The sequence below is a fragment of the Schistocerca serialis genome, chromosome 6 (genome assembly GCF_023864345.2).
Source record: "Schistocerca serialis cubense isolate TAMUIC-IGC-003099 chromosome 6, iqSchSeri2.2, whole genome shotgun sequence".
In the NCBI taxonomy this organism is placed as follows: domain Eukaryota; kingdom Metazoa; phylum Arthropoda; class Insecta; order Orthoptera; family Acrididae; genus Schistocerca; species Schistocerca serialis.
This window is the reverse complement of record NC_064643.1, coordinates 530,378,914-530,405,600: the sequence shown is the minus strand read 5'-3', so window position 1 is coordinate 530,405,600 and position 26,687 is coordinate 530,378,914. Positions and strand designations below refer to the sequence as shown.

The 26,687-nt window shown below is 42.2% G+C and overlaps 1 protein-coding gene across 1 annotated transcript in view; it reads left to right on the top strand.

Moving 5' to 3' along the window:
- The first annotated feature begins 4,161 nt into the window (after positions 1-4,161).
- The window catches only part of LOC126484172 (2',5'-phosphodiesterase 12), a 67,458-nt gene continuing 44,932 nt past the window's right edge, over positions 4,162-26,687 (top strand). The window contains exon 1 of the mRNA XM_050107580.1: positions 4,162-5,056. Within this exon, the coding sequence (XP_049963537.1) occupies positions 4,287-5,056 (770 nt within the window). The 5' untranslated portion in view covers positions 4,162-4,286. The remainder of the gene's footprint in view (positions 5,057-26,687) is intronic.

Genomic DNA, 26,687 nt, shown 5'->3' with positions numbered 1-26,687 from the left:
GCTAGAGATGAACCTTTATTTATGTTTGTTTGGATCATTAATTTCAGAAGCATTATAGACAGAAAAGTGGAGGTAATGGACTAGTACCACTATTGAAATAAGCCCTTCGCATTATATGACGACATGCACATTCAGCATCAGTTATGGTTGGTCAAACACAGCTGTGACTCTGAAAGTATTATATTAATAAGAAGCAACATTGCCTTTTTCTCCTGAAAATATCAAGTAACGTAACAAATGTGTTTGATTCTGCTTCCAATATGACAGTTTTGCTTAATACTCCACATGCCTACAGGACTTTGCAATGTTAACACAGAGGAACTCAGACATCTGTATACGTGTAGTGAAATGAAAACAGTATTATTGGGTCATATGAATGCCTCACTTTTGTTCCGACACAGTTCAAGACTCGGGATAAAAGTTTTACACCTGGTGTTCTACATGGCAACTTCACACACAAGAACTTTTTGCCGACACTACTACCACCTACATAAGTAAGCTTTTCCTGTGTTACTTTCAAGTAATGCACTTAAGCTATTCCTGATTTAAATGGAAGATCTGTACTTCCCACTTTCATATCAACAGTCTCAAAATGCATATTGTAGACTTTGGGATATGTTACAGGTCAGTGCCACACCAAGATTGTGGAGAAAGGGAGGGGGGGGGGGGCATGATGTCACTCTCCAACTAGTGTTTACCAGTAAATAAGTGGCGGAAAATTACGGGTATAGGATGGCTTAAGCATGTGGAAAATGAGATTTTCATTATTCACTCACTGTATTTAACATTTATTATTCCTTTAAAATCGCACAACAACTTCAATAAAACGCAGTTTAATCACTCACCTGCACACTTATTTCACAATTATGTCACTTTTAAACTGCAAGCTGTCTTGAATCTTCACGAGTCTCTCTCAACAGCCTTGATGTGGATAGATACGTACAGCAACCAGTAATCAGAGTCAGAACTGTGTCTGCAAAATCACAAGGATTATTAAACAATTTTTGCTGTCACTAATTACAAGCAATATAATTGACAGAGTAGATTGCTAAAATTTGCTCTAACGAAAGCCACTCAATGGGGTATATTTCACATTTGCAAGAACGATCTCACTGAAGTAATTAAGTCCATCGAAACACTTAGAAACTAACCTCTCGTCTGACGAAAACGGTCTAAAGACGCAGTGGCAATTTCTCCAGATCTGTTGACAATGATTATTTATTTATTTATTTAGCGTATGGCTATACATGCAACATTAATACATCAAATGTTAGACATTAAAATCTTATAACAATCATAAATATAATTTATGTTTATATTGGTCAGTTAAAAGGTTATATCGAGGTTTGAGATCCATTCTAGCGCTGATGGGGATGCCTCCAGGAAGTCGGACCAGTTCCCTGCATATTCTCGCAAGGAGCATTCACCATGGATGTGTTGGATCGTCTGTCTAGGGGCACCGCAGTCGCATTCTGGTGACATCGCTCTTCCCCATTTGTGTAGTGAATCCGCACACCTGCCATGTCCAGTACGTATTCGATTTAATGCGGACCATGTTTTCTGTATTAGTTCCATTCCAGAGATGTTGCAGTTATAGCTCTCAAACCAGGTCTGTAGTTGGTCATATGTCTTTTGGTTCCAATCTAGTCTCCATTGTTTCATGTGGTCATAGTTATTATTTTGAAGCTGCTCAGCTGTGCATATGGGTGGCTTTCTTGATTTCAATCGAGTGTGTCGCAGTTGTGGGAATTCTTCTTTAATTGGTAGTTCTGGTTTTGTCTCAATCTTTCTGAATTCGTGCAGTAGGGCCGCTTTTCTACGCAGGTCCGGGGGCAGGATATTACATAGCACCGGTAACCAGTACGTGGGCGTTGATTTAACAGTTCCAGAAATCAACCTCATTGTGTTATTTAATTGCCTGTCAATAAGTTTGGTGTGACAGCTATTAATCCAGACTGGAGCGCATTACTCAGCCACAGACAACACTAAGGCGATAGATGAGATGCATAATGTTTTTGCGTTAGCTCCCCAAGTAGTACCGCTAAGTTTTTGGATGATGTTATTCCATGTTCCAATTTTTGCAGTGGTGTTCTCCAGATGTTTTCGGTAAGAAAGAGTGCGATCCAATGTTATACCTAAGTACTTTGGAAACTTATTATGTTTGAGGTTGGTGTTTCCGAGTTTTATGTTAATAATTTCACATGCCATTTTGTTATTAAGATGGAATGTAGATACTTCAGTTTTGTTAGGGTTTGGCTTGAGTCTCCAATTCTTGAAATAATTGTATAGTATTTCAACGTCATTATTAAGAACTTCCTCTGTATTGAAGAGATACTTGTCTCTGGTAGCCAGTGCTATGTCATCCGCACAGCAAAATTTTCTTGACTTTGTGTTTGGGAGATCTGCTATATAATGGTTAAACAGAAGAGGGGCCAATACGGAGCCTTGCGGAAGCCCGTTGTTAATAAGTTTTGTTTTGCTTGTCTTTCCGTTTAGGGTGACCTGGAAGGTTCTATTACTCAGCATGTTATGTATTAAGGATGTTAGAATCTGGCAGGGAATCACTCTTAAGAGTTTGTAAATTATTCCATCTCTCCAAACAGTATCATATGCAGATGTTAAGTCTAGAAATACAGCACTTGTTTTCAATTTCTGTTGAAAGCCAGCCTCTATGTAGGATGTTAATGCCAGAACTTGGTCACAGCAACTACGGCCAGGTCTGAAGCCTGCCTGTTCTATAGGTAAGTTCTCCATAATAATGCCACTAATTCGATTATGGACAAGTCGTTCGAGAAGTTTGTATGTACAGCTAAGAAGTGCTATTGGTCTGTAGCTTAGCGGTTGGTCTGCTGGTTTCCCTGGTTTCAGCAAAGCTATTATTCTTGCCTTTTTGAATTCTCTAGGGAGATGGTTTGTAGTCAAAATGTTCGAAAAGAAATTTGCCAGCCGTTTGACTATGTTCTTTCCAGCGTAGGTTAGAAATTCTGGATGTATGTTGTCAAAACCTGGGGCTTTGCCGGGTTTCATATCCTTGAGGGCAGTAATGACATCATCCTCAGTGAATGGTCTGGAAAGCTCTGATATATTTGGAGTATTCTTTTTTAGTGTTCTGAGTTCGCACTTAATCATCCTGGTGTGTGGTTTGCCTCTTGGAGCTCTTGACATTTCGACAATGTTATTTGCAATTTTCTCTGGTGTTATGGTTGGATTTTTCTGGGCTGGTCTTGTCCTACCTCCGAGTTTACGTAACAAACTCCATACCTTCCTACTTGATTGAGTGAAATTCATTCTTTCAGTTGCTTCAGTCCATCGTTGTCTTCTTGCAGAATCTAGATTGTGGAGGAGGTCATCAGCTATTTCTTGGTCACCACTACTAGTAAAATCCTCATATAGCTGATGGCATTTTGCATCCCATCCTGGGATGTATTCTTTTCGAAACCCCCTAGGGATGTTTTTTTTAGCTGTGGTAATTATAGCTTTCCTGAAACGATCGTAGCATTTAGGTAGTGACGGTATAAACCGGATGCATTTATCAAGGTCCGCTGAATACTTCTCCCAGTCAGCTTTTTGGAAATTCCATCTAGGTCGAGGGAAGGACCGTATCAGGGGTATACTGACACCGATGTCTAAAATAACAGGCCTATGCTGGCTGGCTGTGTGGGAACCCTTCTATGTATAGGCAATGATATTTTTAGTTGTCACTTTACTGAGTGACTGAAATGTAGTTCGCGTACCTGTGAACATAACAATATGTTAGAATTCATTTTGTAAACACGAACTATTACGCTACTGTATGGCTACTTACATATTAATTACACTATTAATATTTTCACAGTTGTTTCTTTAATACAAAATTAAAGCCAACGGAAGAACAAACGTAAAACATATTTACCAATGACAGGTTTGTTGAGATGCAATTTTCTGTGTGGACAGATGTAACATTTTCATACGGTGGCAAGTCGCAGAAATCGCAGGAGTCACAGAAGTCGCAGAAGTAGCAGAAATCGCAGAAATAGCAGTGGCGGAGGGATACACGACCAAGGTTCCTGGGACTCTTAACTGCGACAAATCACAGTTAAGAATAACAGATACTGAAAAGTAGCATTCACAGAAATCACTGATATCGGAAAATCACAGTTTAGCCCATCACTATCACTGTGGTTCCAAGCAATGAGCTGGTTCCAAGTAGGTAACGTCGTTGGTTAGTTCAAAGAGGAAGGGGAACCTTCAAGAACTGCTGTGTAGTCTGCAGTGTAATTACAACTTTGTGCTATGTAGGTTATGTGATGATGCGTAGAGGTTGGTTGGTGGCTCGTAAAATAACATTGCCAAAAATTTCTCTACGTTCTCTCTGCAAGATGCCTGCTGCTTATTTCAGGCACGAGGAAGGAGCTGACCAATTCCATGTTACATTTCATTTCCAAAATGCAGACTTAGGAGTGAATCGTCAGTTCAATTTTAGTCGGCAAGTGTCAGAGAGTGTTAAGGATTTGACAAACAGAGTTTCTGCAAATGTAGAGAAAGCTCTACAGAAAAAAGCGAAGAAAAAGAAAAAGGAAACAGAAGATACGTCTTCAAATGTACGTGTTGAAATTCTCAAAAATAGTGCTCTTGTACCGCCAGACACTAGATGTGCGGATCTTCTTAAATGTTCGAAAAATCTTACTTTACATGTTGCTGGTGTCGATTATGTTGTTATTATGAATGCACCGTCTGTTGATATAGTGAAATTACCTGCCAGTATTATGGCAGGTTTTCCTGTTTATCCTGCGAAGTTTAAAATGCTGTTTGCTAGAGAGGAAAGTAGCAAGTTTACATGGTACAGATGTGCGACATCAACGTGCTCTGAGTGTGTACAGGTCGGGAGTGGTTATTATTACACGCCAACAGTTAAAGACATTGGGAGCTTTTTGAAGTTCTCTTGTGTTCCGAGCAACGGTGATGTGGAAGGTCCTGTAGCAGAAGAAATGTCGAAGAATGTCGTTGAAGCTGGACCAGGTCGATGTCCCTTTGAGAACCGCCATGTTTTCACGTCTACACGACTGGAAACAGACAGGTATCGTAATGAAGCTTGATGAAACAATGTGAGAGTAAAAAAGGAGTGACAATAGGATCTCCTATGTGTAACATATGCCTATGTTTTATCTCTTGGTTGTCTACAATAAGTTTTTCATCGCATCGTTAACACTATCAACTCGTCACATCTCGTTTATACAAGCAATCAAAACAATCATTATTGGGGCTCGGCTTTGACTTGGTATGTCATTCAAATAGCAAACATAGACAATTTGTATATATCAAACTAGCGTCCAACAAGTCGTTCATACAACCATAATGAATAGGCAACAGACCGTAATGTCATCGTAAAAAAAATAAATGTTTCTAAAAACCAATATGTAAGCAATGGGGAACCACGCGTAAATTTTGTGGCTTTTGGACAAACCGAATAAACAGCCCCATCTGCCCTTTAAATAGGAAACAAATCCAATAAATTAAACAAAACTCCATTGACTACTTGTTTGACGAATTCTTTAAAAAATTCTAGATCTTCAATTGACCCCTGTATCTGAACTACACTTCATGATGTTAATTATCCGCTAAAGTATTCTCAAAGAAACCAGCAACACGAAAATATGGAAGTTCTCCTGGACTCATTAACGTCAATTTAGCTGCAATGCAGCCAAAGTGGACCTCTTGTTACCTAGTAAACACACACCAATCTATTAGTAATGGAATCCTAAAACTATATAAACATACTGTAACAACAAACTTCACTGTGAAAACACAGCATCATACAGGACTTTGGAGTAACAATATTCAAGGAATAAACCATCATTCACACACCCATACCAATTTGACAATTCATCGATGCCTCATGATGTGTGTTATCAAGTGAACCCTTTGTATAGTTAAATTATGCCATAAATTACATGTTGCGTGTTATTTGATCTGCCCATGTAATCCTAAACATTCTTCTATAACATCACATTTTAGAAGAGCCTATTACCTTCTTGTCAGAACTGCTTATTTTCCATGTTTTCCTTCTGTACAAGGCTGCATTCCAAATACCTCCAGAAAAGACTAAGTAGTACTTTAATTTGTATTACATGTTAAGAAATTCATCTTTCTCATAATCTATTTTCTTGCTGTAGCCAGTCTGTGATTTATATCTTATCCACTTTGGCCATTGTCAGTTATTTTGCTGCATGAATAACAGAACTCATCCATATCTCTAAGTATCTCGTTTCCTAATCTGATTCTCTTAGCATTGCCTGATTTAATTTGACTATGTTTCATTACCCCCATTTTTCTTTTATTTGTGTTCATCTTGTTATCCCTTTTAAAGATCCTATCCATACTGTTTCACTGCTGTTCAAAGCCCACAGAACCAACACCTAAACCAAATTGGAATCGAACACTCCCGTAACATATATATGTCAACAGCAGCTCACAATACCAAAAACACAGATAGCTACGACCGCGCATTGGAAACAAACATTTCCTCGACCTATATAGGTTAACAGCAGCTCGCGATACCAACATAACGACCACCGCGCTTTGGAATCGGACTCTTCCCTTCACTTATATAGGTCAACAGTGGCTCACAGTACCAAAACCAACGATGCAATGGAATCGGTCACTTCCCTTCACCTATATAGGTCAACAGCAGCTCTCGCTACCTAACACACATAGCTGCGACGGTGCAATGGAATGGGTCACTTTCCTTCACCTATATAGGTCAACATCAGCTCACAATACCAAAACACACATAGCTTAGACAACATATTGAAATCAGAAACTTTTCATCACCTATAAAGCTCAAAAACAACTAACGATACCAAAAAAATTTAAACAAGTACTTCCCCAAAAGTATCTAAATCAACCCTAAGTGCAAATACCACAACTTCAACCACCTACACATGCAGTAAATACCACCGACCGACCAAACAACATAGAAATACCCCACCAAACATCATAACACACGAAAAATACACCAAAAAGAAAAAAAGATGACTGCTTACCACAAAAGAACTCTGGCGCTACACACTAGGTCAGACACCACAATCATACAACACAGCCCCCCCACCCCTCTCTCTCTCTCTCTCTCTCTCTCTCTCTCTCTCTCTCTCTCTCTCTCACACACACACACACACACACACACACACACACACACACACACACACACACACACAACCTCCACCCTCCCCCCAAAATCAACAAAACAGATTCTCCACAACATAATCATAAAACAGCCACCACCCCCCACCCACCTACCTCCACTAACATTACCAACAACTATACCCCTCCCCCACCTTCAGCCTATACATTTTGCTAATACCTCTTAAAAATGTGAAAAATGCAATAGTCCCTAGGGACACTCTTCCATCAACAATACTCATCTAAAAGAGACTGAAGGTTAGAAGAGCACCTCTTCCCCCTCCCAATAACTGACTTAACCCCCCCCCCCCCCCCCAAATCCCTCTATCGTATTTGTACATGCCCCAGTCTCATAATTCTTGAATTTAAGCTATGGTTAACAACTAAATGATTATACCCCGTCTGGCCCAAGCCCCTATAAGATGTAAAAGCATCGGAAACTATTGTGCTACCCTCCTCTATAAACTCCTCAATTAATCCCACCAATTCCCTTTTTGTGCTCCTCCCCAAAACCCTAAAAACACCTCTGAAAAACCAATCCCAGATACAACAGCCCCCCACACCCATATACCAACTGGAGACTTACCACTTCCTCTTCCCAAACTGCGGCTCGTCAACCTCCACCACCAACCCAGGCCCACCCAACTTACCCCTGTACTTAATATATTCAGAACAAACTTCCTTATAAAATGGAAACAAATCAAAAACCGTCCTCTCACTCACTGTATGGGAGGTTAATACGTCATCAACACTATCTCTCTCATGCCCAACCTAGAACTCTCGCTCCAGGCACCACACCTTATGGAGTGCCAAAGGTTCTTCCTATGGCACCGCCACATGTAGCTGTCCCCAGTCAGAGACACTGGAACTCTATCCAACCGCATGTTCTGCTGACACACGCTGCACTTCAGCCAACAGTTCAATAACTGTAAGAATTTTATCAGGGACAATATATTGTTCCCCATTTCCACCTGCAGCCGAACACTATCATATTATCTGTCATATCCATGCCTAACAAAAGCAGCCACAAATTAAATTAAATGACTCATCATGCAGCATACAGCAAACAGCACTACAATAAATTAGACACAACAAAAACTTAACTCTGAAACCAATTTCTGTCAAAGAACAGTCATAAACAATGCCTGAACTGATCAAGCAGCAACACCAAAATGAACCCAATACACCACATAACACGCGAACCATAAACACACCACAAGAGGACACCACCGATTGCAACAAAATGACATCTACAAACACAACACACTCATAAACTCAACTCTGCGCCGTCGTGATGTCACACACCACAATACCCTTACGTCACAGGTCAAAGCCGACGGGTGGGATCTGACACCTCCATTGACCCCTTTTAATTCCATTTTGAAATTTCTCCTTAGTTTCCTTCACAGCTTACTGAAATTACAGATGGAATAACATCCAGGGTAAACCTACAAACCCTTCTCATCTTTGGCTTTTTTTTTTTCATATCCTTCAGCCTTTGTAACTGCAGTCTACTTTCATTGCAAGTTGTAAGTAACCTTTTAGTCCCTGTATTTTATACCTGCTACCTTCAAATTTCAAAGATCGTAATCCACTCCACATTGTCAAAAGCTTGCTCTAAGTCTTCAAATGCTATAAATGCTGGTTTGCATATCTTAAACCTATTGCTTAAGATAAGTCATAGGGTCAGTATTACCTTGCGTGTTTCTACAGTTATCTAGAACCCAAATTTACTTTCCTCGGAGTCAGCCTCTACCAGTTTTTCCATTCCTGCATATATAATTTGTCAGTATTTGAGGTTACCCAAAAGTTATGATTCCACCCATCTTCTTTGACCTGTGATTTCATTATCGTAGCAGACACCCCAATTTCAAGTGTACACACTGTGACAGACCATGATGACACTTCATTACACACATGAACATACACAAAAAAACATGTGAAATACTTTTAATTCCAGCAATAAATGAAGCGGGATTACAGAAGCATCCAATTCCACACGTCTGCTTTGACCCATGACATCACCAATATGGTGGAAACGACCATTCTCTACATCTCCAATATGGTGCCTACGATGTCATTACATAAACACAAAAATACCTATAAAACCAACAAACAAATCTCCCACCAAAGCACGGGAAATTGGGGATTTTGGGTGGGGACAAATTAAATATAAACACATACAGATGCACACCACGATCCCAAACCACACAAAATGATGACATAAAAACACTACAAAATTCCCAAATTCTTCTACACTTATAATATCAACAGGAATCTGTCACTTTCCTTCACCTACGTAGCTGAAACGGCAATTGTCGATACCACGAAATAAAAACCAACAACTCCAAAAATTATGATCACACTGCAACTATCGATACCACAAAACCAACACCTATAACAACAAAATTTTGAATTGGACACTTCCCTTGACCCCCCTGAGGGACCTGGGGTTAGAATAGGCCCAAGGTATTCCTGCCTGTCGTAAGAGGCTACTAAAAGGAGTTTCACACATTTCGGCCTTTATGTGATGGTCCCTTGTAGGGTTTGACCTCCATTCTTCAAAATTTGCCTGAAGAGTGAGCCAATTGGGAAGGCCGCCTTACACAGTGCATTGTGTCCATCGTGCATTGAGAGCTTTAGCTCACTTTCTTGTCGTCACATTGCAGTCCCACCCATGCTGCAGCGCTCTGGCAAGGACACCTTCCTGGGTGCATTTTCCACCATGCACTATGCAGTGTCGCTTTCTGCGTCGACGATGACCATGGACTTCTTTGTACCTGATATCCAGCACGGTAACCAGTCCGTTGTGGGGCCGCCATGTACCCTGTTGGTTGTGGCCGCCTGACCACACAGGGATTGCTCTGCTGATGCTTGCCTTGTTAACTCCCCATGTATGCCAAGGGGTTGATGCCCATCCCCCTGGGGCATTGGGACTGCCGGCAATGGCCGTCCTGCCAGGTGGCCTTTGCTGCAACTTGGTGGCACCCGTGGTGAGGGCCCCTGGTTGGAATGGGTGGCATCAGGGTGGATGACACGTGATGAAGCGTAGTCCATCATCTCTTGCTGGTGGTGAAACACCAGCAGTCTCTAAGCATTCACGAGCTCAGTTCAACGCACAGAAGTACGACCCCAAATTGTTCCCCTCCCCGGCCACACCACGGGAGGACCGTCAGGCTAAGGATTACAGCGGATCTTATTCGCTCCGGTATCTTGTATGTTCGAGAGCTGATGGGGAATGTTTCATGACAATGATGCTTCAGTATTTTTTATTGAGAATTTAGAGGACAAGTTTTGGGAGGTGGAGGGCTTGTCCAAAAGTAGATCTGGGTCAGTCTTGATCAAAACAGCATCCTCTGCCCCGTCATGGGCATTACTTGCTTGTGACAAGCGGGGGATGTTTCTGTAACCTTCACGCCCCATAAGAGCATAAATATGGTCCAAGGTATCATATTTAACAGGGACCTTCTTTTGCAGTCTGACGATGAGCTGCACACTAATTTAGAGTGGCGAGGTGTACATTTTGTCCGGCGTGTCCACCGTTTGGCCTTCGAGTGTGATACATTGCCCGAGACGGTCAAGGTGATGGTCTGCCGCTGTGACATCCCTCCCCCGATGCGGTGCTTTAAGTGCTGGAAGTTCGGCCATATGTCTTCCCCCTGTACTTCCAGCGTCACATATCGAGATTACGGACACCCATCATATCCCAATACTCCATGTGCCTCGCCTCCCATCTGTGTCAACTGTGGACAGCACCAGTCGCCTTGCTTACCAGACTGCAGGATTCTCCAGAAAGAAAGGAAAATCATGGAGTACAAGAGCCTGGACCGACTGACTGACACTGAGAGTAAGAGAAAATTTTAACACCTTCATCCTGTGCGTATGACATTGTCTTATGCTGCCGCTACAACAGTTCTGGCACTATCAACTCTGCCAACCCGTCACCTCTCAGAGCCAGAAGACTACACCTGGCCCTTTGATGTTGGGGGGCGTTTCCCTCCCTGTTGCTCCTGCACCACCTACTTCAGGAGTAGCAGCCCCCCCCCCCCCCACCCCCCACCATCGGGGACATCCATCCCCACTTCTAAGCCGAAAAAGCATAAGTCTTGTTTGGCTTCTCTCTAGGAAGGGGTCCCTTGGGTCACTCCCTTCCCAGATTTCTCCTAGTGGGAAAGATGACACCTGCCACTGGCTGAAGAGCCCAAAAGCAGCTGGCCATAGGGCTTCATGCTCATCCTCAGTTCCGGAGACTGAGCCAGTTAAGTCCTCCCAGCCAGGGAAACCCAAGAAGCAGTGAGAGAAATCCAAAAAGAAAACCCCTAAGACCAAGGAAATTGTGGTGGCACCCACACCACCGCTACCTACAAGCTCTGCGTCTGGGAATGGGGTGGAGATTTTCATGTCCACTGAGGACCTGTATCTCGCCGGACCCTCAGACACAATGGGTATAGAGTGCTCAGGCAATAAGTCAGTGGCAGCAGGTGACTCGGAGGCGTAAACTGCCTCATTGAATGTTCCTTGGTTTCCCAGTCTCACGATGAAGTCATTCTCCAGAGGAATTGCGGCAGTTTTTTTCACTGCCTGGCTGAGCTACGGCAGCATGTTAAGCTTTACACATGCTATCTGCATTGCCCTCCAGGAAACCTGGTTCCCAGCAATGTGGACCCCTGTCCTCCACAGCTATAAGAGAGATTACAGGAACCATAGTGACTATAATTGAGTGTAAGGTGGAGTTTGAGTTTATGTCCTAAACTCAGACTGTAGTGAACTTGTGCCTCTTCAAACCCCTCTTGAAGCTGTGGCTGTCAGAATAAGGGCGACACAGGAAATAACTGTATGCAATGTATATATTCCTCCAGATGACGCAGTACCCTTGAATGTATTAGCTGCACTGATTGATCAACTCCCTAAACCTTTCCTACTTTTGGGAGATTTTAACATTCTTACTGGCTGAGGCAGAGATGTCGAAACTTTTCGAAACTTTTTTTACTGTCTCAGTTCGACTTATGCCTCTTAAATACTGGGGCCGCCACACATTTCGCTTTGGCTAGAGGTAGTTACTCGGCCATTGATTTATCAGTTTGCAGCCCAGGACTTCTCCCATCTATCCAATGGAGAGCACATGACGACCTGTGTGGTAGTGACCACTTCCTGTCACTGCCCCAGCATCAGGCCCATGGATGCCTACCCAGATGATGAGCTTTAAACAAGGCGAACTGGGAAACTTTCACCTCTGCTGTTACTGTTGAATCTCCCCCACACGGTAACATTGAGGTGATGGTTGAGCAGGTGACTACAACAATTGTTTCTGCGGCAGAAAATGCAAGACTCGCTCTTTAGGGTGCTCGAGGTGTAAGGCAGTCCCTTGGTGGTCGCTGGGAGTCGCTAAAGCAATTACGAAGTGTCAGCGAGCTCTATAGCGGCTTAAGTGGCACCCTTCCCTGGAGCACCTCATAGCCTTTAAATTGCTCCGTGCCGACGTTCGCCAACTTATCAAATGACGGAAGCAGGAGTGTTGGGGGGAGATAGGTCTTGACCATTGAGTGCCATACATCACCTTCCCAAGTCTGGGCAAAGATCAAACGTCTTTTCAGGTACCAGATCCCAACAGGTGTTCCTGGTGTTACCCTAAATGGCGTATTATCTACCAACGTAAACATGATGGCCAAGCACTTTGCTTGAGCATCTGCTTGGGAGAATTACCCCCCAGCCTTTCACACTCTCAAACGGTGACTGGAAGGGAATGTCCTCTCATTCACTACACGCCACAGTGAATCCTATAACACTCCATTTACAGAGTGGGAGCTCCTCAGTGCCCTTGCACATTGCCGCGACACAACTCCTGGGCCTGATCGGATCCACAGCCAGATAATTAAACATCTCTCACATGACTACAAGTGACATCTTCTCGTCATCTTCAACCAGATCTGGTGCGATGGCATCTTTCCATCACAGTGGTGGGAGAGCACCATCATTCCAGTGCTCAAACCCGGTAAAAAAATCGCTTGATGTGGATAGCTATCGGCCCGTCGGTCTCACCAGCATTCTTCGTAAGCTGCTGGAACGTATGGTACGTTGGCAATGGGGTTGGGTCCTGGAGTCATGTGGCCTACTGGCTCCATGTCAGGGCGGCTTCTGTCAGGGTCGCTCTACCACTGATAATCTTGTGTCCCTCGAGTCTGCCATCTGAACAGCCTTTTCCAGATGGTAATACCTGGTTTTTGACTTATGTAAAGCATACGGCATGACCTGGTGACATCATATCCTTGCAACATTGTATGAGTGGGGTCTCTGGGGCCCACTCTCGATTTTTACCCAAACTTCCTGTCGCTCCGACATTTCTGTCTCCAAGTTGGTGCCTCCCATAGTTCCATCCGTAACCAGGAAAATGGAGTCCTGCAGGGCTCTGTATTGAGTGTATCTCTATTTTTAGTGGCCATTAACGGTCTAGCAGCAGCTGTCGGGGCCCTCCATCTCACCTTCTCTGTATGCAGAGGCCTTCAGCATTTCATACTGCTGCTCCAGTACTGGTGCTACTCTAGTGTTGCCTACAGGGAGCCATCCATAAGGCGCAGTCATGAGCTCTAGCCCACGATTTCCAGTTTTCAGCTGCAAAGTCATACGTTATGCACTACTGTTCATCCAGAACCCACACTTTACCTTAATGACGATCCACTCTCTGTAGTGGAGACGTATCAATTCCTAGGACTGGTTTTCGACGCTCGATTGACTTGGCTCCCTCATCTTCATCAGCTTAAGCAGAATTGCTGGCAGCACCTCAATGCCCTCCATTGCCTGAGCAACACCAATTGGGGTGCAGATTGCTCTATGCTGCTGCGGCTTTACAGAGCCCTTGTCCAATCCCGAATTGAATATGGGAGTGTGGTTTATGGTTCGGCAGTGCCCTCAGCATTCCATTTACATGAACCTGTGCACCACTACGGGGTTTGACTAGCGACAGGAGCTTTTAGGATGGGTCCGGTGACCAGCATACTGGTGGAGGCTGGGATCCCTCTATTCCAAATCAGACCTGCACAACTGCTCACCAGTCCGCATTGATGGCCCAGGTCTAGGTTAACAATTTTGGTTCGCATGTGGTCCCTTCCCTCCGACCTGGAGTCCTTCCCTTTACCACTTCTACTTGTGGTCTGTTCATGTACGCCTCCATGGTGTACGCCTCGGACGCAGCTTTGTCTGGACCTTTTACATGGCCCTAAGGATTCCATTAACCCTGTGGCTCTCCGCTGTCACTTCCTCTTGGTTCTTGACGTGTTCCGGGGCTCTCAGGTGATTTACACAGATGACTTTGTGGCTGATGTTCACGTTGGCTTTGCCTAAATTCACATCAGCCATATTGAACAGCATTCTTTACCTGATGGCTGCAGTGTATTCACTGCAGAGCTGGTGGCCATTTCTCATGCACTTCAGTATCTCCGTTCATGCCCTGGGGAGGCTTTTATTTTATGTACTGGCTCCTTGAGCAGCCTGAAAACTATCGACGAGTGCTACCCTCATCATCCTTTGGTAGCGTCCATCCAGGAGGCCATCTGTGCCCTGGAACGATCCAGTCGTTCAGTGGTGTTCGTTTGTCTGGACCCCTGGTCATGTCAGAATCCCAAGAAATGAACTTGCTGACAGGCTGGTCAAACAGGCTACACAGAAACATGTTCTGGAGATGGGCATGCCCGCAACTGACCTGTGTTCGTTATTACACCGCAAGGTTTTTCAGCTTTGGGAGATGGAATGGCAAAATCTCAATACGCACAAGAAACTGCGAGCCATTAAGGGGACCATGAATGTGTGGAAGTCCTCAATGAGGGTCACTCGCAGGGACTCCGTGGTTCTCTGCCAGCTCTGCATTGGCCATGCCTGAGCGACCCACAGCTACCTCCTGTGCCGTGAAGGCCCACCTCATTGTCGGTGTGGTGCCAGGTTGACATTGGCCCATATTCTTCTGCTGTGTCCTTCTTTGGCTGCTGTGTGACTTCATCTTTGGTTGCCGGACTCGTTATCATTGATTTTAGCAGACAACACATCATCAGTTGATTTGGTTTTAAATTTCATCCGTGAGGGTAGGTTTTTTCGATCTGAGTCTTAGCACGTGTCCTTTTTTTCCCTGTGTGTCCTCCACCGTAGTGCTTTTAGAGTGGAGCTTTTAATGTGTTGCAGGGTGGCTGGCTTTTCCTTTTTATTTTCGTGGTCTGCCAGCTTCTGTAATCTGCTTCCTTGTTTTACTCTCTTCTAGCTATTCCCTGTTGTTTTCCTGTCCTCTTTTGTTCATGTAGTGTTTGTTGCCTTTCCTTCGTTCTTGCGGTCTTTCTTTCCATTTTGTGTTATATGTCTCGTCTGTTTTATTCTCACTCTTGTGGCATTGTTTTATTAGGAACAAGGGACTGATGACCTCATAGTTTGGTCCCTTTTCTCCTCATTTAAACCAACTAACCAACTTCCCTTGACCTATATAGGTCAACAGCAGCTCACGATACCAAAACACAGCTATGAAACATTGGAATTGGACACTTCCCTTGACCTATACAGGTCAACAGCAGCTCGTGATACCAAAATACGTATAGCTATGACAACACATTGGAATCTGACAGTTCCCATGACCTATATAGCTCAAATACAACTGACAATACCAAAAAAATTGAAATCTAGTGCTTCCCCTAAGATACATAAATCATCCACAAGTGCCGATACCAAAACATCATCCACCAACACATGTAGAAATAACACTGACCCAACAGCACTTAAAAACCCCACCAAACATCATAATACGCGAACAATAGATCCAAAAAATAGACTAACAAAACAAACTCCCAACCCACCCACAACCTACCAACCCCCCCTCCCCCAAACTTTACCCTGCCCCCAAAAACTAAAATCCACCAACAGTCTTTGGTCCAAGATGCAGGAACTCTGGCCAACTGCATATTCTGCTTGCATACACCGTATTTCACTATCTCCACCACAAGTGCAAAAAGTTGCAGAAACTTAATGACGGACAACATGTCGTGCCCCATTTCAGCCCACAGACGTGCACTATTAAATTTAGAAGTCATATCCATACCTAACAAAAGAAGCCACAAATTGAGTTAAACGGCTTACCGCGTGACAAACAGCAAACCGATAACGTCAAACGACACTGCAATAACATAAACATAACGGAAACTTAATTCTTAACTCACTGAAACCAATTTCCGTTTTTCTATAACAGTCATGACCGATAAATGCACACATCAAGCACTGGCACCCAAATGAACCTAATACACCACATAACATGCGGACCACACACGGACCACCAGAGGACACCACCAACCACAACAAGATGACATCTACAAACACAACAAACTTATAAATGAAACTCCGCGCCGTCATGACGTCACACACCACAACACCCTTATGTCATGGGTCAAAGTCGACAGGTGGGATCAGACGCCTCCATTGACCCAATGAAACTAACAGGACAACTGTGGGAAGTAAGGGGTTTTGGGTAGAGACAGACTAAATACACAACAATGACACCATCCAAAAACAAATATTAACTCAAAAACCAAGCGCACACAATTCTCAGTTTACAATCAGAAAAGGGAGCAACAGAAACAGTTGGTACTGTAAATTTCACTTGACCTATATAGTAGCTCAAATGAAGCATTTGATGCCAGGAACTCATACACAACTCGAAAACCCGGTACCTCAAATTTCACTCGACCTATAAATCTCAAATGAAGCCCTCAGTACCATGAACCCACACACAACTTCAGAACCTGACACCACTGTTTCAGTTGACATACATGGTATCTAAAACAAAGCCTACAGTACCAAAAACCAACACACTCAAATCATCAAATCTGTTACCGAACCTGTCCAAATAACAGTAGGAACTTGCCCGTAGACAATGTATCTTCACCAACTGCAACACCTGCTCTTAAATTTGTGATATCCATTATTGACCAAAAAGGAAAAACACTATTAAATTTCTGACCATAAGGAACATATGGCATTAGGCCTAATAATAGCAAACACAAGTATGAATCGATCACCCATAATATGCACGATTAAAGTAACTCTTCCAATGATGATCTCACACTAACTGTGTCAAATGACTGACTAAGCTACTTAACAAACAGCTTTGAAACATGACATTGGACACGAGTGTACCACCAAAAACTACAACATGCTACAAACACAAACTGATTCAAAAACATTTTGCCACCGTAACATCACACGACACAACACAGTTATGTCATGGGTCAAAGCAGATGGGAGGAACCACAACTTTTGGTTGACCCTAAAATTTTTTCACTGTGACTTGTTAAACTGATGGTTCTGTAGTACTCACACAAGGCAGTCCTGCCTTCTTTGGAATTGGAATTATTACATTCTTCTTGAAGTCGAAGGGTATTTTACCTGTCTTATATGGACCAATCCTAAGGTTAAAACAAAAAGCATAAAAGGTAAAAATTTTGTTAACTGAAGTAAAAATATGAAGTAATTCTCCAGTGATGGAAAGGGACTAGTACAAAATGAAAGTTTCATCTGAGTTAGTACATCCCTCAAGTACTGTGAACTATACAAATGTGCTGTCTCATGATTTCAGTAATTAATAGCCACATATCAAGTATTATTGTAAGAGTATGGAGAATTACATGGAACCCATTGCTTTTTACTTACTTTTTACACATGTGACGGAAAGGGTCAGTTACCAAATGAGAACTTAAAAACTACTTTGCTAGTGTTACAGCATCAACATTCTTTATCAGAACTCACATTATGATATATGAGTGATGTCTACACCAGGAAATGGAAATCTCTGCCTATTATCAATATTGTGAACTGGAAGTACTTTCATTGTCAGAAATTGGAACCCATGACATATGTTTGCTTTTGAATGCAAATTTGAAATCAGAGTTGCGTTTTCTCATAAAACTGATCTCACATTTGGTGTTGTCAAATTGTAAGATTTGTCCTATGAAAATTTTAGTTGTCTTTTTGCTATAATCTTCACCGCTGCAGAAGCAACTACTTCAACATTTGAATGTACCATATGGTTACAATTAAACTTTTCCTATTTAACACGTTATAACACGGAAACAAATTTCTGTACGAGAACCAAACTTGGTACTGTTAATGTCAAGGACATGGGGAAGAGAAATAATGCAGAATCAGTTCAGCTGAAACACTTTTAATAGGCAGCTACGATACATCAAACTATGACATACTGGTACCATTACTGCTACGGTCAATATGGCACCCATCAGTGTCTAGAAGAGTCTGAAAGTGCAGGATTGCATTCTGCACAGTAGAACGAAGTATGTCCATAGATATGCTGGCTACCTCTCTTGATATGCTGTGCTTTAGATTAGCACGTGTGTATGTCCCCCTGGTAAACCATGTCCTTCTGGTAGCCCCATGATCAGAAATCACAGGATTGAGATCAGATGATCGTGCCGGCCAAGCATTTGGAAACAATAGGCTGATAACTCGATCATTTCCAAATGTGTTTCGGAGAAGCTGGTGAACTTCATGAGTGGTGTGTAGTGGGCCCCTATCTCACATGAAAACTGTCGAGTTCAATGTGTCCCTCTCCTGCAGGGTGGTTATGACATGCTGGTGAAGCGTATCACAGTAACACTGGCCAGCCACACTGCACGTGTTTGGTCCTTGAGTGCCATCCTGTTCAAAAAGGAATGGGCCAATGATGTACATAGCCATGAAGCCGCACCATACATTGACACCTTCACTATATAGAGGAGCTTCATTCATGGTGAAGATCCCCACACTTGGCAATTCTGTGTGTTCACCTCATCCATTAGAGAAAAATGAGCTTCGTCTGCCCATTGGGTGGTCCAGGGCCAGCCCTTGTCAACTTAAATTCTTGCGAGAGAGCAAAGTCAACACGTCATTGTGCGTCCTGCGGTGCAAGCTGCTGTATGATATGGATCTTGTACAGATACCATTTGAGAATGGTTCAAAAGACCTTCTGTACAGTGGACCACAGGATGTTCAACTGCCGTGATACAGCATGCGTACTGCCTGATGATTGGCAATTTGAGAGTGTCAGGACCTTGTGTACATTGGACCACAGGATGTTCAACTGTCATGAAACAGCACACGCACTGCCTGACCATCAAGAATTGTGCGGAGCTTTGCCTGCCGTAGCAACAGTGATTCATCAATGACCTGTGGTGCAACCGGACATCGGCTTCCTCTCAGAGCAATGCCCAGTTCTCCAGTTGATTCAAACTACTTCATCATGCTCCACACAGCAGGTGGAGAAAGAGCGCATTTCCGTAACGCTTTCAGCTGGTGATATTCTCGAAGTGCAGCTGCAGCATTATTGTTGGTTTGGTAATAGAGCGTAACACTGGCATCAAATTGTGGCTTCTGTTGATGCACTTGATCCTTAGAACAAAATATCATCTCTGATGATTTTGGCACACCATTAAAAATACTCTGCACCAGCAACCAGGTGTTTTATACCTAATGCTGAATAGCATACTAATCTCTTCCGCTCCCCACCAACACCACTGACACTTTCCTTTCCATGACCTGCAGCTAGTAAGTTCCATCTTAACAGAACTTTGAAATTTTCCTGAAGGTGAGTTAAATTAGAGAGAATAACACTTGCTGCACCATCTGAATAAATGTTTATTGTTGATGCCTCTGGGTAAGTTTCCCTGAACACAGAAATCACAGACTTTTAGACGGAATGTGTTACAGCATATTTATCATGGTGATATTTGTCACAAACACAACTTTTTGCCATTATAGGGCTTATCCAGGCAACTGCTGTCAAGATTGCAATCTGTTGAGAGTTCCAGTATGCAGATTGAGGTCCATTTTAAAATCTGGCAGTATAATTTTTGGCAAAAATCTGTACTAAGATTTCTTTACCATCTACAGCACCTTTCTTTGTTTGAAAATATGTACCCTGAGTTTTCAGCAAGAAGCAGTGTTTTAAGAACTGAGGTATTTCTTCAGCAAGTTCTTCAAATGTTTGAGACAGTATGTTCCTTCAGAACCTCAATTTTTCCGTTAACAGTTTTCCAAACAAACCATGGTGAGTCATTTGTATCATCTCTTAAGGAATTAAGCTGACTGAGCAGATTTCTCATATCACAACTTTCACATTTGTTTGACATGCAGATTTCATTTTCAGTATTGCAGACTAATGTAGTGATCAGTTCTGATGATGATTTAGGAATATCCTTTTTATTCCCACCTAGAGCAGTCAAGAGTCAATTGACGTTCTCATGATAGTGTCACAAGCAGCTGTGTCACTGATTAGAAGGACAAAGTTTGTTCGCAGTGAAAAGAATTTTGATTTCCCCACTTCCTTATCAGGGTTTTCCTTTTTAAATATTTGATATGCCCCTTAAATAGTGGTGTACATAAATCTCTTCTGAAATTTTTCTTTTTCTTCATTCGCTCTCATTGTTCCCAGGAACTTGCAGTCATATATCATCCCTTTGATTTAATTGCGTGACTAAATCTGACCCAGTTTCTGTTTTTGTTTTGTTTCTGGGGTTATAGAGAGACAATGAGCATTAGCGAGTTTTGTGATCAAACAGCGAATCATGCTTGGACTTACTGTAAGTGACTTCAATGCCTTTTTGACAGACATTGCTTTACTTTGAGAGGTGGTTAAGAAGGTGCAACATGAAAGGGTGACCGAAGTCCTGCAGGCTGTATCTTCTTCTCTTTTAGTTTTTTTCTGTACTCTCTCTTTAGAATTTCCCCCTTCTCCCCTAAAACTGCTGCTTCATGTTTAGTGCTAGTTTTCTGTCTCTTTGTGGGCTTAGTTTTTTTTTGCCCGTACTTCTCTTTGTCTCCCTGATATTCTTCAATATTTTCTCTCTCTCTCTCTCTCTCTCTCTCTCTCTCTCTCTCTCTCTCTCTCTCTCTCTCTCTCTCTCTCTCTCTCTCTCTCTTTGTGCTGCAGATTTACCCATCTTCTCATATTGGAAACCAACCAACCAACCAAACAAACAAAAGATACGCTGAGCTCAGTGATCCACATATACTGGTCTGTGACTGAATGGGACAGTTATTAAAAGCTTTCTCCAGTGTTAGGGTTTTGTGTTATTTGAGATTAGGTTGCTGTTGGATGTTTATCACATGAAGTTCATTTATAATACAAAACAGCATTGAATAAATATTAATTGTTTGAATGTAATAAAAAAAAATCCACTTTTTCTGTGATGAAATGGGACACTCAAACCATCATAATTAAAGTTCCAATATTATGTATAATATGGAGTAACAGTGACAAATTACATGCAAATGTAGCCATGAGTCTATATGTAAGTAAATAAAAGATTAATTTTCAGAATTATTCAGACTTATCTATAAGAAATCCTCCTTAAATGGAACTGCCCAGACAGTTCTTTCAATAATCATTGTCACCTTGCAGTAATATAACAATAATAAAGATGTAACAATGTTGCCACTTGTTGTTTGTACAATTTCTCAGAGTTAGGTCTATTTTACTTCAAATTTAATACATGCCAACCTTCACTTACAGAAAAAAATTCAATCTTTGTTTTAAGTTTTCATGGAATGACCCATATATCTTGCACACAAAGTGGAATAATCGTCATGGCTGGCTCTCCCAAGGATCTAAATAACTCTGAAGGAATCTCATCTACTTTAGAGACTGTGTTCATACTCTGTCAGATTCTTCACATAATATCTTACCTTCCGTCCCAGCTTCACTACTTCTTCTTTCTCTTATTGCACTCAAGTTTGTTCCCCTTATACAGGATGAACCAGAATTCCACTGTCTGACTTTCAAAGGTTGTTCAGGGATACCTGCAGAGTCTTTTGGTATAAGGGATCTATGGTCTCCAGCCGCTCGTAACAGAGGTATTATATTTTGCCTGGTTTCTTGCCCCAATTGGGTTTGTTTCTATGTTGTTTTTGTTGCTATGGTCTTCAGTATGAAGACTCGTTTGATGCAGCTCTCCATGGTACTCTGTTCTGTACAAGTCTCTTTATCTCTGAATAACTACTGCAACTCAAATCCATTTGAACCTGCTTACTGTTCTTGTCTCTTGGTCTCCCTCTGGTTTACCTACCACATTTTCTCCAGTACTAAATTGGTGATCCCTTGATGTCTCAGAATATGTCGTACAACCAATCCACTCTTCTAGTCAGGTTGTGCAACAAATTACTTTTCTTCCCAATTCTTTCCAGTACCTCTCCATTAGTTACACAATGTAGCCGTCTAATCTTCAGCACTGTTCTGTGGCTCCACATTACAAAAGCTTCTGTTTTCTTGTTGTCTGGGCTGCATATCATCCTCATTTCACTCCTGTACCAGGCTGCATTCCAGACGCTTAAATTTTTATTCAGTATTAATACATTTCTCTTCTTCACAAATGCTTTTCTTGCCATTGTCAGAGTACATTTTATACCCCCTCTAATTTGGCCATTATCCATTATTTTACTATCCAAATAGCAAAACTTGTGTGTTACATACTTTTAGTGTCTCATTTCCGAATCTGATTTCCTCAGTGTTGTATGATTTAATTCAGCTTTGCTCCCTTACCCATGTTTTGTTTTGTTAATGTTCATGTTATGTCCTCCTTCCAAGACAGTGCCCTTTCCATTCATCTGCACTTGCAAGACATTTGATGTCTGTGACAGAATTGCAGTGTCATTGGCTAACCTCAAAGTTCATAATTAATTTCCCTAATTTAAATTCCTTTTCCAAATGTTTCTGTTGCTTCATTTATTACTTGCTCAGAGTACAGATTGAATGACATCAGTGATATGCTACAAACCTGACTCTCTCTCTCTTCTCAACTATTGATTTGCTTTCATGCTCTTCAGCTCTTATAACTGCTGTCTGGTTCCTATATAAGTTGTAAATAGCTTTTCGCTTCCTGTATTTTATCCTTGTTACCTGCGGAATTTCAAAGAGGGTATACCAGTCAGTATTGTCAAAAGCATTATCTAAGGCTATAAAAGCTATCAGTGTAGGTTTGGCTTTCTTTAATGTATCTTTTAAGCTATGTCGTAGGGTCAATATTGCCTCACATGTTCCTACATTTCTGTAGAATCCAAATTGCTCTTCCCACTAGGTTGGCTTCCACCAGTTTTTCCATTATCCTGTAAATAATGTACATCAGTATTGTGCAACCTTGACTTATTAAACTAAAAGTATGGCAATACTCACATCTCTCAGCACCTGCTTTCTTTAGAGTTGGGATTATATTCTTCTTGAAATCTGAGGGTATTTTCCCTGTCCCATGTATCTTGCACACCAGGTGGAATAGTTTTGTCATGCCTGGCTTTTTCAAGGCTATCAGCGGTTCTGGAAGAATGTCGTCACTTCCAGGTGCCTTCTCCCAGCTTAGGTCTTTCAGTGCTCTGTCAAATTCTCCCACCCTAATTTCCCTGTTATAGCCTGTAGCTATGTATTCCTTCCACCTTTCAATTTTCCCTTCTTAGCTTAGTACTTGTTTTCCATCTGACCACCTGATATTCATTCAGCTGCTTCTCTTTTGTACAAAGCTCTCTTTACTTTTCCTGTTGGTAGTGTGTGTCTTTCTCCTAGTAATACATGCTTCTGTAGAACTTATATTTGTCTTACAAGGGGAGGCCGCCAACTGTGAAATTCAGATTCGATTCATACTGCGCATAATAAAAGCTCATGGCCAGAGGTGTAATGTGGCAAAGAACCAAGATGCACTTCTCAGCCGTTGTTGAGAAAATCGACAGTTAAAAGAAACCGTTGCGGTGAAATACTCTCTATGATTAATAATTTTCCACAACGTCGAAGGTCACCGTGCAACCTTTTTTTTGTATTTATTTTTTGTAACTCATATATATATATATATATATATATATATATATATATATATATATATATATATATATATATATATATATGTGTGTGTGTGTGTGTGTGTGTATTTGAATTACAAAAAACAAATACAAAAAAAAAGGTTGCAAGGCGCGAGATTCGATCCGGTGACCTTCGGATTACGAACCCGAGCGCTTACCGCTGTGCCACGACGTCACCCTCATTTTTTAGTCTAATTTCCCTTTTGCTTGCTTCATTTAGTGCATCTTTATATTCCTCCTTTCATCAGTTAATTCAATATCTCAGGTGATATCCAAGGATTCGTACTGTAATCACCTGCCTTGTGCAGTTCTAGGTTGTCTTTGACAGATCCCAACAGTGACGAAATATTTGCAGGAGGGTGAAAGATTGCTTTCACTTTAGATTTTCTTAGTATTCTGAAATATTACCAATTTATAGTAAATAGGCAGTCGTTTTAAAGGCCTCTTCCTCTTCTTTGCTCTATCGTTTACAGATCTGTAGCGCTCTCTCCACTTGCTGGGACGAATACCCATTCTTCAGAAATACAGTCTGCAGATGCTCCTTTCTGTTTGCAAACTATCGGTTTCAGAGATGACGTGGGCTCGGTGAATCAATGTCTTCAAAACACCCATCGTTTGTGCCCGATGGTGGCAACTAGTGGCTTGGAAGAAAAGGTCTCTGTGAGTGGGCCTTCTGTATACTGAATGACCAAGTGTACCATCGCTCGTACGTTGCACCAAGATGTCTAAAAACGGCAGGCAACCCTCCTCCAAATCCATAGTAAATTTTATGTTTTCGTGTATGCAGTTCAGATGTTGTACTCTTGCAGACGATCCAAACCACGAGGCCAAACTATAAAAGTATCATCAACATATTGCCAAAATGCTGTTGGTTTAAAAATGGCTGAGGCATGGAATCCAGCCATTGAAAAACTTTGTGTCCTCCGTAGCTGGCGTAATTCTGTGATGGAACCGCAGGAAGACAATTGAATTGACATCGATGCGGTGAGTTTTCACCACGGAGATCGAGCGGCGCAGCAGAATCGAATGCGCTTAAGTAGCATTCATACAACACCAGGTGAATCCACCACACATGTGCCGTTGGGGCCTTGAATACCAGAGCTCAGTGCGTTTTTGCCAGTATCACCTGAAGATGGCCAGAAGACTCAGCTCTGAAATATTGTGGCAGGAAGTTACAAACATCCGGCAGTTCTCCTGAAATTTTGTGGAACGATATGTACACTGGGAAAGATTTAAATATCTTCTGACTTAATTCCTGTTCATGTCATCAGCAAATGATACCATATTGATTTTATGCCTGTGGCAAACTTTCTAATTAAAGAGACAAAAATAAAACTCTTGCAGTAAGTTATTAGTGGACAACAAAAAATCTGATCTCCAGCACTTACAATCTTGACCATTAATGGACAAAGTTAAAGGATATTGTCCAACGCATTGTAGACAGGTATGTGACGAAGAACATTGTGAGGGATAGGAAAGACCTGCTGTGGTTCTACAGCCATGTTAGAAAGCTGCTACAAAAACAAAGAGAACTTCACTGCAAATTTAAATGTAACCAAAGCCTCACAGACAAAAACTGAATGACGCCAAAATTAGCGTAAGGAGAGCAGTGTGTGACACGTTCATAGAATTTGAAGTAAAATTCTGTCTACTGACTCAATAGAAAGTCTTAAAAAGTTTTGCTCTCATGTTAAATCAGTAAATGGATTGAAACCATCTGTCCAAACACTTGTGACCATAATGACATTGGCCCCTAGGGGCTCACCTCTTTGAGAGGTTTGTGCGTGCTTGGCTACCATGGGGCCCTGGCCTTTGTAGCATTTCTTCCCTTCTGTGTTGCCTGTCTATCCTCTTGCTATTTTTTCCCCCCTCCCTTGGAAAACAGTCTGGAATGTTTTTGAAATGTGTTCTGCATTTTCAGTAGCTGACATCAGAACGGTCTTTCTACTGTTTTTTGTTCCTCTTTTCTTTCTTTGTTCCCCTTCTCCTATCCTTCCTCCACTTCAGAATTTGAGGTTCATCTTTTTTTTCTTTCTCCCTGTGTGCTCCTGAAGGCTGGCCCATGTGTCTGATGTGTAACAAGTGACTGGGTAATGTGTAATTCCCAGTCCCGGGTTGACAGATAGTGTTCTCATGTACCCACTAGCACTGGGCAGGGTGATTGCCTGAGCTGCGACCTTCCCAGTTGCCTTCTGTCAGGTGTTTGGGAGTTGTGACCTCACCTGTGAACAATCACATAAATTGGGTGTGTTGGGAGGGGGGCAGTTGGAAGAAGCACACCATCAGAGACACAGGCAATCGTGCGGGATTTTCTCGCGGTGAGCCAATGATCTTCTTCACAGTCAACATCAACCCCCCTGCGGGTCCGGGGTAAGAATAGGTCCGAGGTATTCCTGCCTGTCGTAAGAGGTGACTAAAAGGAGTTTCAACCGTTTCGGCCTTCCATGTGATGGTCCCCCTTGGGGTTTGACCTCCATTTTTCAAAATTCTACAGAAGTACGAGCCTTTTGGGGAAGGACGCCTTACGTGGTGTACCACTGGTCCTCAGTGCACTAAGACCTTGGCACTCAGCATTGTAACGGCGTTGTAACCATACCCACTGTTCCTCAAATTGGGCCTAAACGCCTGATGGGTTGTACAAGTTACGCCCGTAGTGCGTCCCCATCTGCACCTAC